The sequence below is a fragment of the Microcaecilia unicolor genome, chromosome 5 (genome assembly GCF_901765095.1).
Source record: "Microcaecilia unicolor chromosome 5, aMicUni1.1, whole genome shotgun sequence".
NCBI classification, from domain to species: domain Eukaryota; kingdom Metazoa; phylum Chordata; class Amphibia; order Gymnophiona; family Siphonopidae; genus Microcaecilia; species Microcaecilia unicolor.
Genome location: NC_044035.1, coordinates 257,516,292 through 257,530,421, shown reverse-complemented (window position 1 = coordinate 257,530,421; position 14,130 = coordinate 257,516,292). Strand labels below are relative to the sequence as shown.

At 44.5% G+C, this 14,130-nt stretch overlaps 1 protein-coding gene across 1 annotated transcript in view; it reads left to right on the top strand.

Moving 5' to 3' along the window:
- The window catches only part of TTF2 (transcription termination factor 2), a 101,441-nt gene extending 94,593 nt beyond the window's left edge, over positions 1-6,848 (top strand). Inside the window, exon 24 of the mRNA XM_030205036.1 lies at positions 6,610-6,848. Coding sequence (XP_030060896.1) covers positions 6,610-6,754 — 145 coding nt within the window. The 3' untranslated portion in view covers positions 6,755-6,848. The remainder of the gene's footprint in view (positions 1-6,609) is intronic.
- Positions 6,849-14,130: the final 7,282 nt, after the last annotated feature.

Sequence of the window (14,130 nt, the reverse complement as noted above, 5' to 3'; positions counted from 1 at the left end):
AAGGTTCAACAAAGTAGGGAGGGTTGTCACCGGGCGGGTAATATACAACAGGATGTCGTCCGCAAAAAGGGCCATCTTGTGAATGGTATCCGCCACTCGGGCTCCGGAAATGCGTGGGTTGGACCGCACTCATGCAGCAAATGGCTCCATGACCATGGCAAACAGTAATGGTGAGAGCGGGCAGCCCTGTCGTGTCCCTCTGTGCAACGTAAACAAAGCAGAATTACTCCCGTTCACTCTGACACACGCCTTACGGGCCGCGTAGAGTGCCCGGATCCAACTCCGAAATTGGTCTCCAAACCCCATAGCCTCCAGGACCTTATACATAAAAGGCCAATGGACTCTATCAAAGGCCTTTTCAGCATCCAAGCTAAGAAGGCACAATGTTTTTTGGCTTCTCTTCGCAAGGAACATAAGGTCCAAAGTACGCCTGATGTTATCAATAGCCTTACGATGGGCAACAAATCCCACTTGGTCTGGGTGAATAAGTGTTAGCATAAGAGGTCCAAGTCTATTAGCTAGCACCTTGGCCAATATTTTGACGTCTGCATTCAAAACCGAAATGGGCCGATACGAACCGCAATCCACTGGGTCTTTATCTGGTTTGGGCAATACCGCGATCCAGGCCTCCATCATGGAGGAAGGCAAAGTGCCCCCACCTTCCACCTGATTAAAAAGGTCAGCAAGCAACGGTGCTAGTTCAGATGCAAACTTCTTATAAAATTCATTAGGCAGCCCATCCAGCCCAGGAGACTTGCCCGAAGGTAGGCCTCTGATAGCCTCCTGTACCTCAAGTGGAGTAACTGGTTCTTCAAGCAAGTTCCTATGCCTACAAGCCAAGGGTGAAAGCGCACAATTTGCCAAATAGTCCTCAATAGTCCGTAGAGGGGTGAATCTCCTGAGCATATAATGTTGTATAAAATTCCACAAAACGATTACGAATCTGCTCAGAGGTAAATAACATGGCACCTATCTTGTCTCGCACTTGCTTCACTGTACAGTCTACCTTCTGTCTACGTAACTTCGTGGCAAGGAACCGGCCTGCCTTATTGGAGAACTCGTAAGCTCCCACTTTATGCCTGGCCCATACCAAGCTTAGTTGTTCTGAATAAATAGAGTCTAACTTCATCCGCTCCCCACTCAACTGTTGAAGACTCTGAGGAGACCGATCTATCCTATGCTGACCCTCCAATTGGCGTATGCGCTCCAAACAGCTGGCTATATGACACCTGTGCACCCTAGCAAGCTTGCTAGCTATTTGCAAAAAGTAGCCCCTAGAGACCGCTTTCATGGTATCCCAAACGATAGGCAAGGGTGGCCCCGAGTCTATGTTTAACTCCAGGTATTCTCGCAACATTTTTCGGTAGCTCTCCTCCACCTCTGGTTCGTGCAGCAAGCTAGTATTTAAAGTTTATCTCCTTTCTTTGGTTTCAGCCCGTATGGTTGGTAAAGTAACCCATACCGGAGCATGGTCTGATATTGTCGCACTACCCAGACCCGCTGATGGCCCCCTCTCCACCAATGCAACATCCACGACTATGTAGTCTATTCGTGAATATGAATCATGGACCTGTCAGTGGAATGTATAGTCTTTGTCCGCCATATGTGTCAACCTCCACAAGTCCAGGGTCCCCAGGGAGTGTACCAAAGATTCTAGGGCAAGCGCCTCCTTCTTCCCCCCTTCACTTCTAGGAGATCCTGATCGGTCCTGAACTGGATTCATAACTGCGTTGAAGTCCCCCCCCCCCAATATTAAGGAGCCCTTTACAAACCCTGCCAGAGAATTCTTCACCTTAGCAAAAAACTCAACTTGCCCAGAGTTAGGAGCATACACAGATATTTTTGTTAAGTTCACCTGTTGTATTTGGACATGTATAAAGATAAAGCGTCCGCCCGGGTCCCTCTTAATTTCCATTACCTGCGCCCCCACAGAGGAATGAATCAGAATAGCCACACCACTAGTTTTAGAGGCCTCTGCTGAAGCACAATATACCCCAGGGTAACCCGGGCAGGAGAGAAACCTGTTATACCTACGACGAAGGTGTGTCTCTTGTAAAAGAACCACGTGTGGTCTGAACTGTTGTATCTCTTTATATAGCTTTTGCCGTTTTTGAGGCATATTAAGACCTTTAACATTGTATGATAATACTTTCAAGTCCATACTCATTCAACATATAATAAACACAGTCCCAGAACATTCAGCATAAGTTCTGTAATCCAAGTGATGATACCTCTGATTGCTAGGATCGAAACTGCCCCCCCCCCTCCCCATGTCATGTCTCCACTAGCCCTATCCCATTCCCCATGTCCCTTCCACCCCCCACCCCTAACCCCCCTTTCCTCTCCCCTCCCCACATCCATCCACTCAATGTACAACCTAGCTCTTGCTTCCCCCCATCCCCGCCCCTCCCCCTTCCATCCACCCACCAGACAATGCCAGCCGGCACTGAATGGGATATGGAGAAAGTAGTCCACTGACCCCGACTAAACACCCAATTTCCCCCCCCCCCCCCCCCACCTCACTCACACACCTTCATCACCTTATATTTATATCACATACTACCAATTCACCTATTACCTCTCCACCACTTCAGTAATAATTACCACTGGAGCAATATCCATCGTACAGATTGCTTTACATGACCCACTACGATAGCACTGCACAGTTATGCAAAAATCATCATTAAGCACTACAGTTCAGGTCCCGCGCTTTGAGGACTTCTTTTCGCTTGCGTAACTGGCGCCAATCCCATTGGTGGGGTCTCCGTTGCAGTTAGGCCCGCTTCGTGTAGGCCGCGCCACGCTTCCAGGACTCGGCGAAATCGGAGCTGTTTGCCTCGTAACTCAAAGCACACCGCAAAGGGAAAGCTCCATCGGTAGGCGATTTTTTTCCTTTTGCAAAATCTCTAAAACAGGCTTCATAGCCCTTCTCTGTGCCAAAGTGTAGATCGAGAGATCTTGGAAAACAGAGACCCGGGCCTCATTATATTCCAGCGTGGTTAGTTTTTGGTCTTGTTGCCAAATTCGTCCCTTGAAAAGGGTACGACGCGAAGTGCACCACTATGTCTCTGGGTCTATTTCCCACTGCTTTGCCCAGTGACCGATGCGCTCGCTCCATCTGCATCTCACCAGGAGTAAGAGCTTCGCCCAAGATCTGCTCACACAGGGTACGTACGATGGTTGGTACATCTTCTCCACCTCCGTTTTCTGGTACCCCGCGAAACCGCAAGTTACGCCGATGACCCCAATTCTCGAGGTTGTCTAATTTGTATTGTAACTCCTCTGTTTGTTCGGCTATCTGGGATATGCGGGCTTCCATTGCCACAGTAGTTTCAACCTGCTCCTCCGCTCGTTCTTCCAGACTCTCAATGCGTCCGCCCAGCTCCCTTAAGTCCAAGCTAATGGCGTCCACATGTTCAAGGATCTCCAACCGAGAGGCCTTGATTTCTTCCCTGATCGCCTCTAGGCATTTTGTTAAATCTTTGGGAGTAGCGCTCTGTTTTGTTTTTTTAATTGCACTTCATGGTTCCATATGGGAAGAGGCAGTATCCGAGTCAGAGGACCTCTGTAACTCTGGAGACGCATGGCAGGTTAGGCCCTTCGCCAACTGTCGGGTGGAACACCGCTCCCCCTCTCGCTGCTGCGATCCCGATATTTTGCTCATATTCAGCAGCAGTGACCACGCTCTCTTGCCAAATGTTTAGAATGCAATTATACGGTGGATTAGCATGGATGTTGGCTCAATGGTGTAGGAAAGTGCGGGAGCCAAAATTCAGGCAGCATCTAGCCTCGTGACGTCACTGGAACCCCCATGAGTTTTAAATTCTGGGCGGAGGACTGTTGTGGGAGAAGAGGTCAGGCTGGGGTTGGACTGGCACTCTGAGGAGAGGGAGGGGGGGGGCCTGGAACTCGGAGGGGGAGAGGAGGAGGGGGGGAGAGGGAAATGCACCACCTGTAAAAAAGAAAAGAAAAAATTTCAGTACCCCCAATCATTTTGAAAAGTTGGCTTCTATGATTACTATAGTTACTTAGCCTTCTAGAACATAAAATTTAACTAGTAATGGGTCTGAATTTGTACCTAGGAACCAAAAGTTTATACAGACTTGCAGGTGGTATACTTTCCATGCCTAGTGGCATTACTAAATGTTTACTTTACATAATTTAGAGGCCCTTTTACTAAGCTGCTGTAAAAATTGGCCTTAATTTGCCCTTATGCAGGTCTTTGCTGCTCGCTAAAGCCAATTTTGCTGCAGCAGTAAAAACTGGCCTTGTTCTAATATTGCCATTAGTGTGCAGCCATTTTCAAAATTACTGCAGGAGTGTTTACCGCCACCTATTTTGTAGGTGGTAAGGGCGCCTGCTATATTTGTGTGCAAACCAGTTAGCACATCTACATTACTGTATTCTATTCTCCACCCCTGACATGCCCCCTCAAAAGAATTTAAAAATTTTAGCATGTGCAGATTTCTGAGTGCATCCTATGGTACTCCTCTTTTGTGTGTGTGTGTGTGTGTGTGTGTGTGTTAGGCACATATTAGCACCTAAAGAAGTTACAGTACTATCTATATCCTCAGCTCTTGGGATAAAATGCAATTGAATAGTTGAGATGTGCTGTGCAATTAAGATACAATAACCTATAGGATTCTTACCTTAACTTTTTCCTCTTGATTTCCTATGTGGCTGTCCTATGAACATGGCAAGCATTCTTCTTATTCTTCACTTCATTTCTTAAGCAAATACTTAATACTTCTTTTCTGGGAAGATTAGGCCTATGCTTATCCTTCAAAAATCCAATAAGAAACAAAAGGTTTTCTATAACTTTTCCATATGATACAGTGGTGGAAATAAGTATTTGATCCCTTGCTGATTTTGTAAGTTTGCCCACTGACAAAGACATGAGCAGCCCATAATTGAAGGGTAGGTTATTGGTAACAGTGAGATATAGCACATCACAAATTAAATCCGGAAAATCACATTGTGGAAAGTATATGAATTTATTTGCATTCTGCAGAGGGAAATAAGTATTTGATCCCCCACCAACCAGTAAGAGATCTGGCCCCTACAGACCAGGTAGATGCTCCAAATCAACTCGTTACCTGCATGACAGACAGCTGTCGGCAATGGTCACCTGTATGAAAGACACCTGTCCACAGACTCAGTGAATCAGTCAGACTCTAACCTCTACAAAATGGCCAAGAGCAAGGAGCTGTCTAAGGATGTCAGGGACAAGATCATACACCTGCACAAGGCTGGAATGGGCTACAAAACCATCAGTAAGACGCTGGGCGAGAAGGAGACAACTGTTGGTGCCATAGTAAGAAAATGGAAGAAGTACAAAATGACTGTCAATCGACAAAGATCTGGGGCTCCACGCAAAATCTCACCTCGTGGGGTATCCTTGATCATGAGGAAGGTTAGAAATCAGCCTACAACTACAAGGGGGGAACTTGTCAATGATCTCAAGGCAGCTGGGACCACTGTCACCACGAAAACCATTGGTAACACATTACGACATAACGGATTGCAATCCTGCAGTGCCCGCAAGGTCCCCCTGCTCCGGAAGGCACATGTGACGGCCCGTCTGAAGTTTGCCAGTGAACACCTGGATGATGCCGAGAGTGATTGGGAGAAGGTGCTGTGGTCAGATGAGACAAAAATTGAGCTCTTTGGCATGAACTCAACTCGCCGTGTTTGGAGGAAGAGAAATGCTGCCTATGACCCAAAGAACACCGTCCCCACTGTCAAGCATGGAGGTGGAAATGTTATGTTTTGGGGGTGTTTCTCTGCTAAGGGCACAGGACTACTTCACCGCATCAATGGGAGAATGGATGGGGCCATGTACCGTACAATTCTGAGTGACGACCTCCTTCCCTCCGCCAGGGCCTTAAAAATGGGTCGTGGCTGGGTCTTCCAGCACGACAATGACCCAAAACATACAGCCAAGGCAACAAAGGAGTGGCTCAGGAAGAAGCACATTAGGGTCATGGAGTGGCCTAGCCAGTCACCAGACCTTAATCCCATTGAAAACTTATGGAGGGAGCTGAAGCTGCGAGTTGCCAAGCGACAGCCCAGAACTCTTAATGATTTAGAGATGATCTGCAAAGAGGAGTGGACCAAAATTCCTCCTGACATGTGTGCAAACCTCATCATCAACTACAGAAGACGTCTGACCGCTGTGCTTGCCAACAAGGGTTTTGCCACCAAGTATTAGGTCTTGTTTGCCAGAGGGATTAAATACTTATTTCCCTCTGCAGAATGCAAATAAATTCATATACTTTCCACAATGTGATTTTCCGGATTTAATTTGTGATGTGCTATCTCTCACTGTTACCAATAACCTACCCTTCAATTATGGGCTGCTCATGTCTTTGTCAGTGGGCACACTTACAAAATCAGCAAGGGATCAAATACTTATTTCCACCACTGTATGTTTGTATTCTCTGACTTCCTTATATTAGTGCAAGGGAATAAAAATTGCCAGCAACGATTCCTTGGGGAAAGGGGGAGAGGGTATTGGTCCTTGCACTGCTGAACTTTCACTTTTACTTACTTTATTTTATTTATTACACTAATACAGGTCTTTTGGGGAATTTTTTTTTTTTTTTTTAGGTTTGTGTGTGAAGGGACAGTTGAAGAAAAGATTTCAGCACTTCAGATGAAGAAGAAAGAATTGGCCACACAAGTACTGTCAGGCAAAGGAAATGCCATCACCAAACTCACATTGGCTGACCTCAAAGTCCTCTTTGGAGTTTAATAGAACTTCTGCTTTTACTTGCAAGAAAACTCCCACTAAATGTGCTTGTTCAAAATGGTACCTTGATAAAACACAAGAAATATTTGTACATACTTCATCCTTCTGAACATTTCTAATTAAAAAAAAAAAAAAAAAAGTCTGACAGAAATTTAGTCCAGACATGGGTTGCTTTTACAATTTTAAAAGTTTTCTAATTTTCTTTCTTTTTTTTTTTTTTTTTTTTTACACATCATTTGCCCTGTTTAATGTTTTGGTTATTTAAAGTTAAGTTGTCATATAAGTTCAGTTTTGAGTTTACTATACTGCTACATTAATTTTGTTTACTTGTGGCATTTGGGTGGTCATTAGCAATATTAGGGGCCCTTTTACACAGCAGTGGTAAGCCCAAAGTAGGTTTACTGTGCACTGAGTTGGAGCTACCGCCGCCCAACACAGGTGCCAGTGGCAGTTCCAGCACCAGTGCACGCCATTTCCTGCGCTGGGGAAAATAGGGCTTGATTCTTTTGCAGCCTTTTTACCCACCGAGGTAAAAAGGGTCTCAGTGCACAGCAAAAATGGCTGCTACCACAGGGCCCTTTTTACCACAGCTTGTAAAAGGGCCCTTTAGTACATTAACCTTGAAATTATCCGTCGTGTTAGCAATAAGGCTGATTATTTCTCTTGCTCAGAGAGCAGTTCTGACTGTTTCACTTTTTTTTTGCACACATTTGCAAGTTATTTTAAGCTCTATCAGACATTTGGACTATACCACAAATAAGGTAGCAAGAAGATCATCATATTCAGTATAAGCAATTATTCTAAAGAGAGGTAATCTTATCCTGGGCCATTTACATTACTATAAGAGAATCATGGAGGCATTTCTGTTGACACACTCAATTCATGCTGAAAAGAAGCTTGGTGAGCCTGTAACCATCCAGAAAACATATGACAGATTTTCCATGCAAGAAAGCCAAATGCCTAATTTGGGATGTATCATTACTTGATCACAGGAGAATCTTGGTGGTAAGGTGTGGAGTTCCTGGATATTGTTTGTAAATCTGTATGCTTGTTTATCAAGGATGGTAAAGTTTTAAGTTTATTAGAGATTTTCTATCCCGCCAATCTACAGTGTGTGCAGGCGCCATATAAAGTGAGAGAGGGCGGCAAAGGAAATAACATGTAGCCACAGCAGAAAGAAAAGACGGGCAAAGAGGGACTGGGGAGAGGTACAATATTAGGAAAAGAGAGGGAGAGTAAACATATGTCTTAAGGTCCGCCTTAAACTGATTGAGTGTAGGGAGTGTTTTTAAGCGTAATGGCAGGTGCTTCCAAAGCTGGAGGGTTTGAACAGAAAAAAAAGCGACTGAGACATAGCAAGAGTGGGGATCATAGAAAATGGTGGGATAGTTAGTAGGTCCTAATGTGAGGAGCACAAGGGATGGGATGGGCAATAGAGTATCAGATATGCTGAAAGAAAGGATGGCTCTTGATGTTCCCAAAGTTTGTAGGTCAAAAGAAGGAGTTTGAAAGTGATACGTGAAGCAATTGGTAACCAGTGGGCCTGTTTTAAGAGTGGGGTGATATGGTCCGGTAATGAGTTTAATTGCAGTGTTTTGAATAAGCTGTAATCATTTGAGCTCTCTTTGAGTGAGGCCCATGTATAAAGCATTACAGTAGTCAAGTTGCGATATAATGAAGGAGTGAATAATAATGTTTAGGGCATCTGGCAAAAGGAATGGTTGAATTGATCAGATGCATCGTAATTGAAAGAAGGTACATCGTATGACAGCTACATGCATGGCCTGATGAGAGGCAACTGTACTTGGGGGGTGGGTGATAGAGTATGCAGAGGTCAAGCAGGTGTATATCATAAAGGCCATGAAAAGGTGCAAACCATACATATTTCTAGTTTTTATTTTAATATAAGCTATTTTGCTTTTCTTGAGCTGGGAGCAGCTCTGGAATTGCAAGACAGCATTTTTTTCTGGTAACTACTTTCTAAAGCTGTAGAAATTTGTAGTTTGACATTTTGGCCTGTGCTAACTTGTGATAAGTTTCTGGTCAGCAACTAAGAGCCAGAGGCTCCTATGATTAAGGACATGTGCAGTATCCAGATAAACAATCAGAAGGAGAAGTAAGTGGGTGTGGGTAAAACTTTAGGCTAAGCAAGAGGGTGGAGGGGGCTAGTTTGATGACTGTGCATACCAAGGACATAGGTCAACTCATATCAAATGAAAACTTATGCTTATATGCATGACAGGTCCTAACTGCCAATATAATAAGAGAATAAATTGAGAATTTGATGGAACATAATTCATAACAGGAAACAGAATATTCTGGAAAGATGCATATTCATTAGGTAGGAAGGGTAATTATAATTAAGATAATGAAGAAAGGAAGAAAAAGTATTTACGAGGAAACAGAACTGAGGATGGAGAGCTTCAGTATGTCCAGTAGGAGGTGGACATATTGACAGCTTTCCAGGAAAACTCTGTTTTTATTTGCTACATATTATACTGTATTGGGAGTTTATTTGCTTCTATTTCAATAATTACTGATTGGCTTCTTTGACAATTTGAATAAACATTTATTATGTCTAATACTTATTTAGTAGCCAGAGTTTTTCTTGCCTGGAATTCTGACTGGGTGAATAAAGATTTACTTCTCCAGAAGGTTACTTCTGTCTCAGAGGCAAGACAGAAAGTGAATACTACTACTACTACTATTTAGCATTTCTATAGCACTACAAAGCGTGCCCAGCGCTGCACAAACATAGAAGAAAGACAGTCCCTGCTCAAAGAGCTTACAATCTAATAGACAAAAATAAAGCAAGCAAATTAATTAATGTGTAGAGGAAAGAGGAGAGGAGGGTAGGTGGGGTGAGTGGTTACAAGTCAAAAGCAATGTTAAAGAGGTGGGCTTTCAATCTAGATTTAAAGATGGTCAAGGATGGGGCAAGACGTAGGGGCTCAGGAAGTCTATTCCAGGCGTAGGGTGCAGCGAGACAGAAGGAGCAAAGTCTGGAGTTGGCAGTAGTGGAGAACGGAACAGATGAGAAGGATTTATCCATGGAACGGAGTGCATGGGAAGGGGTGTAGGGGAGGACGAGTGTGGAGAGATACTGGGGAGCAGCAGAGTGAGTACATTTATAGGTTAGTTGAAGAAGTTTGAACAGGATGCGAAAATGGATAGGGAGCCAGGGAAGCGACTTGAGGAGAGGGGTAGTATGAGTGAAGTGTCCCTGACGGAAGACAAGACGGGCAGAAGAGTTTTGAACCGACTGGAGAGGGGAGAGGTGACCAAGTGGGAGGCCAGCAAGAAGCAGTTTGCAGTAGTCCAAACGAGAGGTGACAAGGGTGTGGATGAGGGTTTTGGTAGAGTGCTCAGAAAGAAAGGGGCGGATTTTACGGATGTTGTAAAGAAAGAAACGACAGGTCTTGGCGATCTGCTGGATATGAGTAGAGAAGGAGAGAGAAGAGTCAAAGATGACTCCAAGGTTTCGAGCTGAGGAGACAGGGAGAATGAGAGAGCCATCAACAGAAATAGAAAACGGGGGGAGCGGGGAGGTGGGTTTAGGGGGGAAAATGAGAAGCTCGGTTTTGGTCATATTTAATTTCAGGTGGCGTTGAGACATCCAGACAGCAATGTCAGACAAGCATGCTGAAACTTTGATCTGGATGGAAGGTGAGATATCAGGGGTAGAAAGGTAGATTTGGGAGTCAGCAGCATAGAGATGGTAGGAAAAGCCATGGGATGAGATTAATGAACCAAGGGAAGAAGTGTAGATAGAAAAGAGGGGACCAAGAACAGAACCCTGAGGTACGCCGACAGGCAGAGGGATAGAAGTAGAAGAGGATCCACCAGAGTGAACACTGAAGGTACGGAGGGAGAGGTAGGAAGAGAACCAGGAAAGGACAGAGCCCTGGAATCCAAGTGAGGACAGGGTATCGAGGAGTATGCTGTGATCGAAAGTGTCAAAAGCAGCAGAAAGATCAAGAAGAATGAGGTTGGAGTAGAGACCTCTGGATTTAGCCAGTAATAGGTCATTGGAGACTTTAGTAACTGCAGTTTTGGTTGAGTGGAGAGGGGGAAAACCAGATTGTAGTGGGTCAAGAATAGCATGTGAGGAGAGAAAATCAAGGCAGCGGTGGTGGACAGCATGCGCAAGTAATTGGAGAGAAAAGGGAGGAGGGAGATGGGTCAGTAATTAGAGGGACAAGTAGGGTCGAGTGAAGGCTTCTTAAGGAGAGGTGTGACCACAGCATGTTTAAAGGCAGCAGGGACAGTCGCAGTGGAAAGTGAGAGGTTGAGAATGTGACAGATAAAAGGAATAAGGGCAGGAGAGATGGCATTAAGAAGGTTGGTGGGAATGGGATCAGTAGAACAGGTGGTACATTTTGAGGAAGAAAGGAGAAGTGTAGTTTCCTCAATAGTAACTTCAGGAAAGGAGGAAAGGGAATGAGGGGAAGGAGAGTACAGGGAAAGAAAGTTAATACGAAAGGATAGATTCAAAGAGGAGGTCTTTAGAGGCATTTAAGTTACTTAAGTAAAAACAAGATGAATAAATAACAGCAATCCTGCCGCCCCGTTTGGTTGGGTAGTTGCTCATATAGTTAAGGAAACTGGGGAGAGTAGCCCAATTTAAGACAGGCCATGTCCATCAGCCAGGTTTCCACTAAGCAAAAGTATTCTATCTTGTCACCCCATCCAATGGCTTCCACAGAGCACTCAAACCAACAGGACTCAACAATATTTCTTCTCACTTCATGTAGCAACCACTCTTGAATCCCAGTGTGCGTGGGTTGTTTTGGGACTGTTTTTGATATTTTGGATTTTTAACTATTGTCTGGTACAGTTTGCATTTATTTTGGCTTTTTTTGGGGAACGGTCTTTTCTTTTTCTCCAATTAGTGGTGTTTTATGTGACTCTTTTCTTTATCCTGGATTTTTGATATTTGTGGCCAATGATAATAAATCTGGGTCTCCGTTAAGAGGCTGTAATTGCCCGATTTTTGGTGTGCTGTACTATGCTCTATGAGGCATATATTTGTTTATGACTAAAAACAATTTATATGCCCTTTGCAGACTGTCTCTAGCATTAGTTGATGTAAAGATTTGCACTTTATTGAACGGACTTGACACGAGCTGTGTTTCAGCCCACAATGGGCCTTCCTCAGGACTCGCTTGAATTGGATGTATATAGTTGAAGCTATAAACGTGCTAGTATATTCAACTTGAGTCCAAGCGAGTTCAGAGGTGCTTTCTTAGAAGGATTTATCCTTGGTTCAGATATTGAATATACCAACACCATTATAGCTTCAATTATATACATCCAATTCAAGTGACTCCTGAGGAAGGCCCTTTGTGGACCAAAACACAGCTCGTGTCGAGTCCTGGATGTCCAATAAAGTGCAAGTTTTGGGGGTTTCTTTCCAATTATTTTTATTAAAGTTTTTAATTCAAATAACCATCACACATCAGACAATTATGGTAACAACGGAATGTTAACAAATGTCCTCAAGTCCCCCCCCCCCCCCCCACCACCACCATTGAGTCTTGTAATCCAACTGATGACCATCATTCATGGGTCCTTAAGCATATCAGCCCGCCAGTCAGTCACAGCGGTGGAACTATCAGTGTGGGGGCGTCCAGATCAATCCCAGCTTGGGATCTCCTTGCGACATATTTGTCCAGTCGTCTATAAAATTGTGAAATGTGTCCAGCATGGATAGCAGTCATTTTTTTGACATTTGATATAAATAGTCCATTAGTCCATTTTATAAATGACCTTTACCACTGGTGACGGAAGGGGGCTCCTCCAAGCCGATGCCATTTTCCTGCCACCAGCCACACTGAGGCCAGGCAGTGCACTGTCAGCTGGACTCCAACAGGACAAAAGTGCAAAAGGCAAGTCTGCTTTAATGGGGTAATGCACTCCCGTGATTTCAGTGAGTATATCTAGTAATTCTGACCAATAAACCTGTATCTTGGAACATGCCCACCATATATGTAACATACCCATTTCTGTACACCCCCTCCAACACTGACCAACTCTGCCATACATTTTTGCTAACCTATTAGGTGTAAAATACCAGCAATATAGCACTTTATAACTCTTCAATCAGGGAGCTGGAGACAGAAACCTTTAACATATATCCCATAGCCCTCTCCCATTGCTTAAGTTCATAGCTAGTCTTGAGGTCTCCCAGCGCTGAATGTAGCGCAATATAGGTCTGTGGTATGACAGCAGAGCAGCATATATGTGAGAAACATCCCTTGTAGCACCTTCCCCTAAGAGCACTCTCCAAAGCTGTGTCCTCTAGAGCCAACTCCTTGACTTGTTGATAGATATAATCTTGTATCCGATTATAATGAAACAAGTGATACGGTGGTAGGCCAAACTCCTCCTGAAGGTCAGCAAATGACACCATCGGCCCTTTTCCCCAGATTTGACCCAAAGAGCTAAGGCCCTTCGGTTCCCATATTCCCATCGATAATTCTTCTACCCCCCCCCCCCCCTCCCAACCTTTAAATCTCCCCACCCCCTCCCAGCCATTAGACACACCTGCAAGAACATAGGGGTGACCTAGGAGGAAATGACCCCACCCCATTTATAGAGATGCAATATTAGCTTATACACCACCTGTTATAAGAAACATTGAAATGGGTTGATAACATTAACATGCAAACATATTAAATACATTACTAGACATTCTATTAAGCTCAACCCTGAAAATTCCAAGCCTTAGCCAATTTTCCTAAGTATAGAAATCACCCAAGCTGTCTCTACGCTACTTTACTTCTTGGCTGTATCTTCAAGTCTCTTCAGACGAGAGTCAGATTGCTGGCGCTGAAGGCAGCCCTTGCCTGAGGTAACCCTAGCCATCTTTGATGTTGCAGTTTGCCGTGTGGAGCTGTCTTCTTTGGTGGTAATTCCTTCTGGAAAGATCGCCGCCTCCACCAGTTCCCGGATTTGATGTAATTTGCCCTCTTTGTAGAACAGCAGCACAAAGGGATGGCCCCATCTGTAGTGAATTCCCTCTGAGTTCAAAAATTGCGTGAAGGGTTTGAGCTCAGCCCTCCTCTTTAAAGTGGTCACTGCCAAGTCTTGGTAACATTCTGTATGATATGAATCCCACTTAAAGTCTGGTACCATCCGAGAGGCATGCATTATTTTCTCTTTCAGTTTAAAATCACTGAAGTAGGTAATTAGGTCTGGCGGTCGATTTGCCCTTGGGGCTCCCAGGGATCGATGAGCTCGCACCAACTGGATCTCAGAGGGTTATTAATCTGTACTTCCATGAGTAAGGCGCATGCAATTTTCTGTACCACCATCTCGCAGTCTGCATATAGTGGTGAATCCGGGAGACCGCGGAACCGCACATTACACCGGCGACT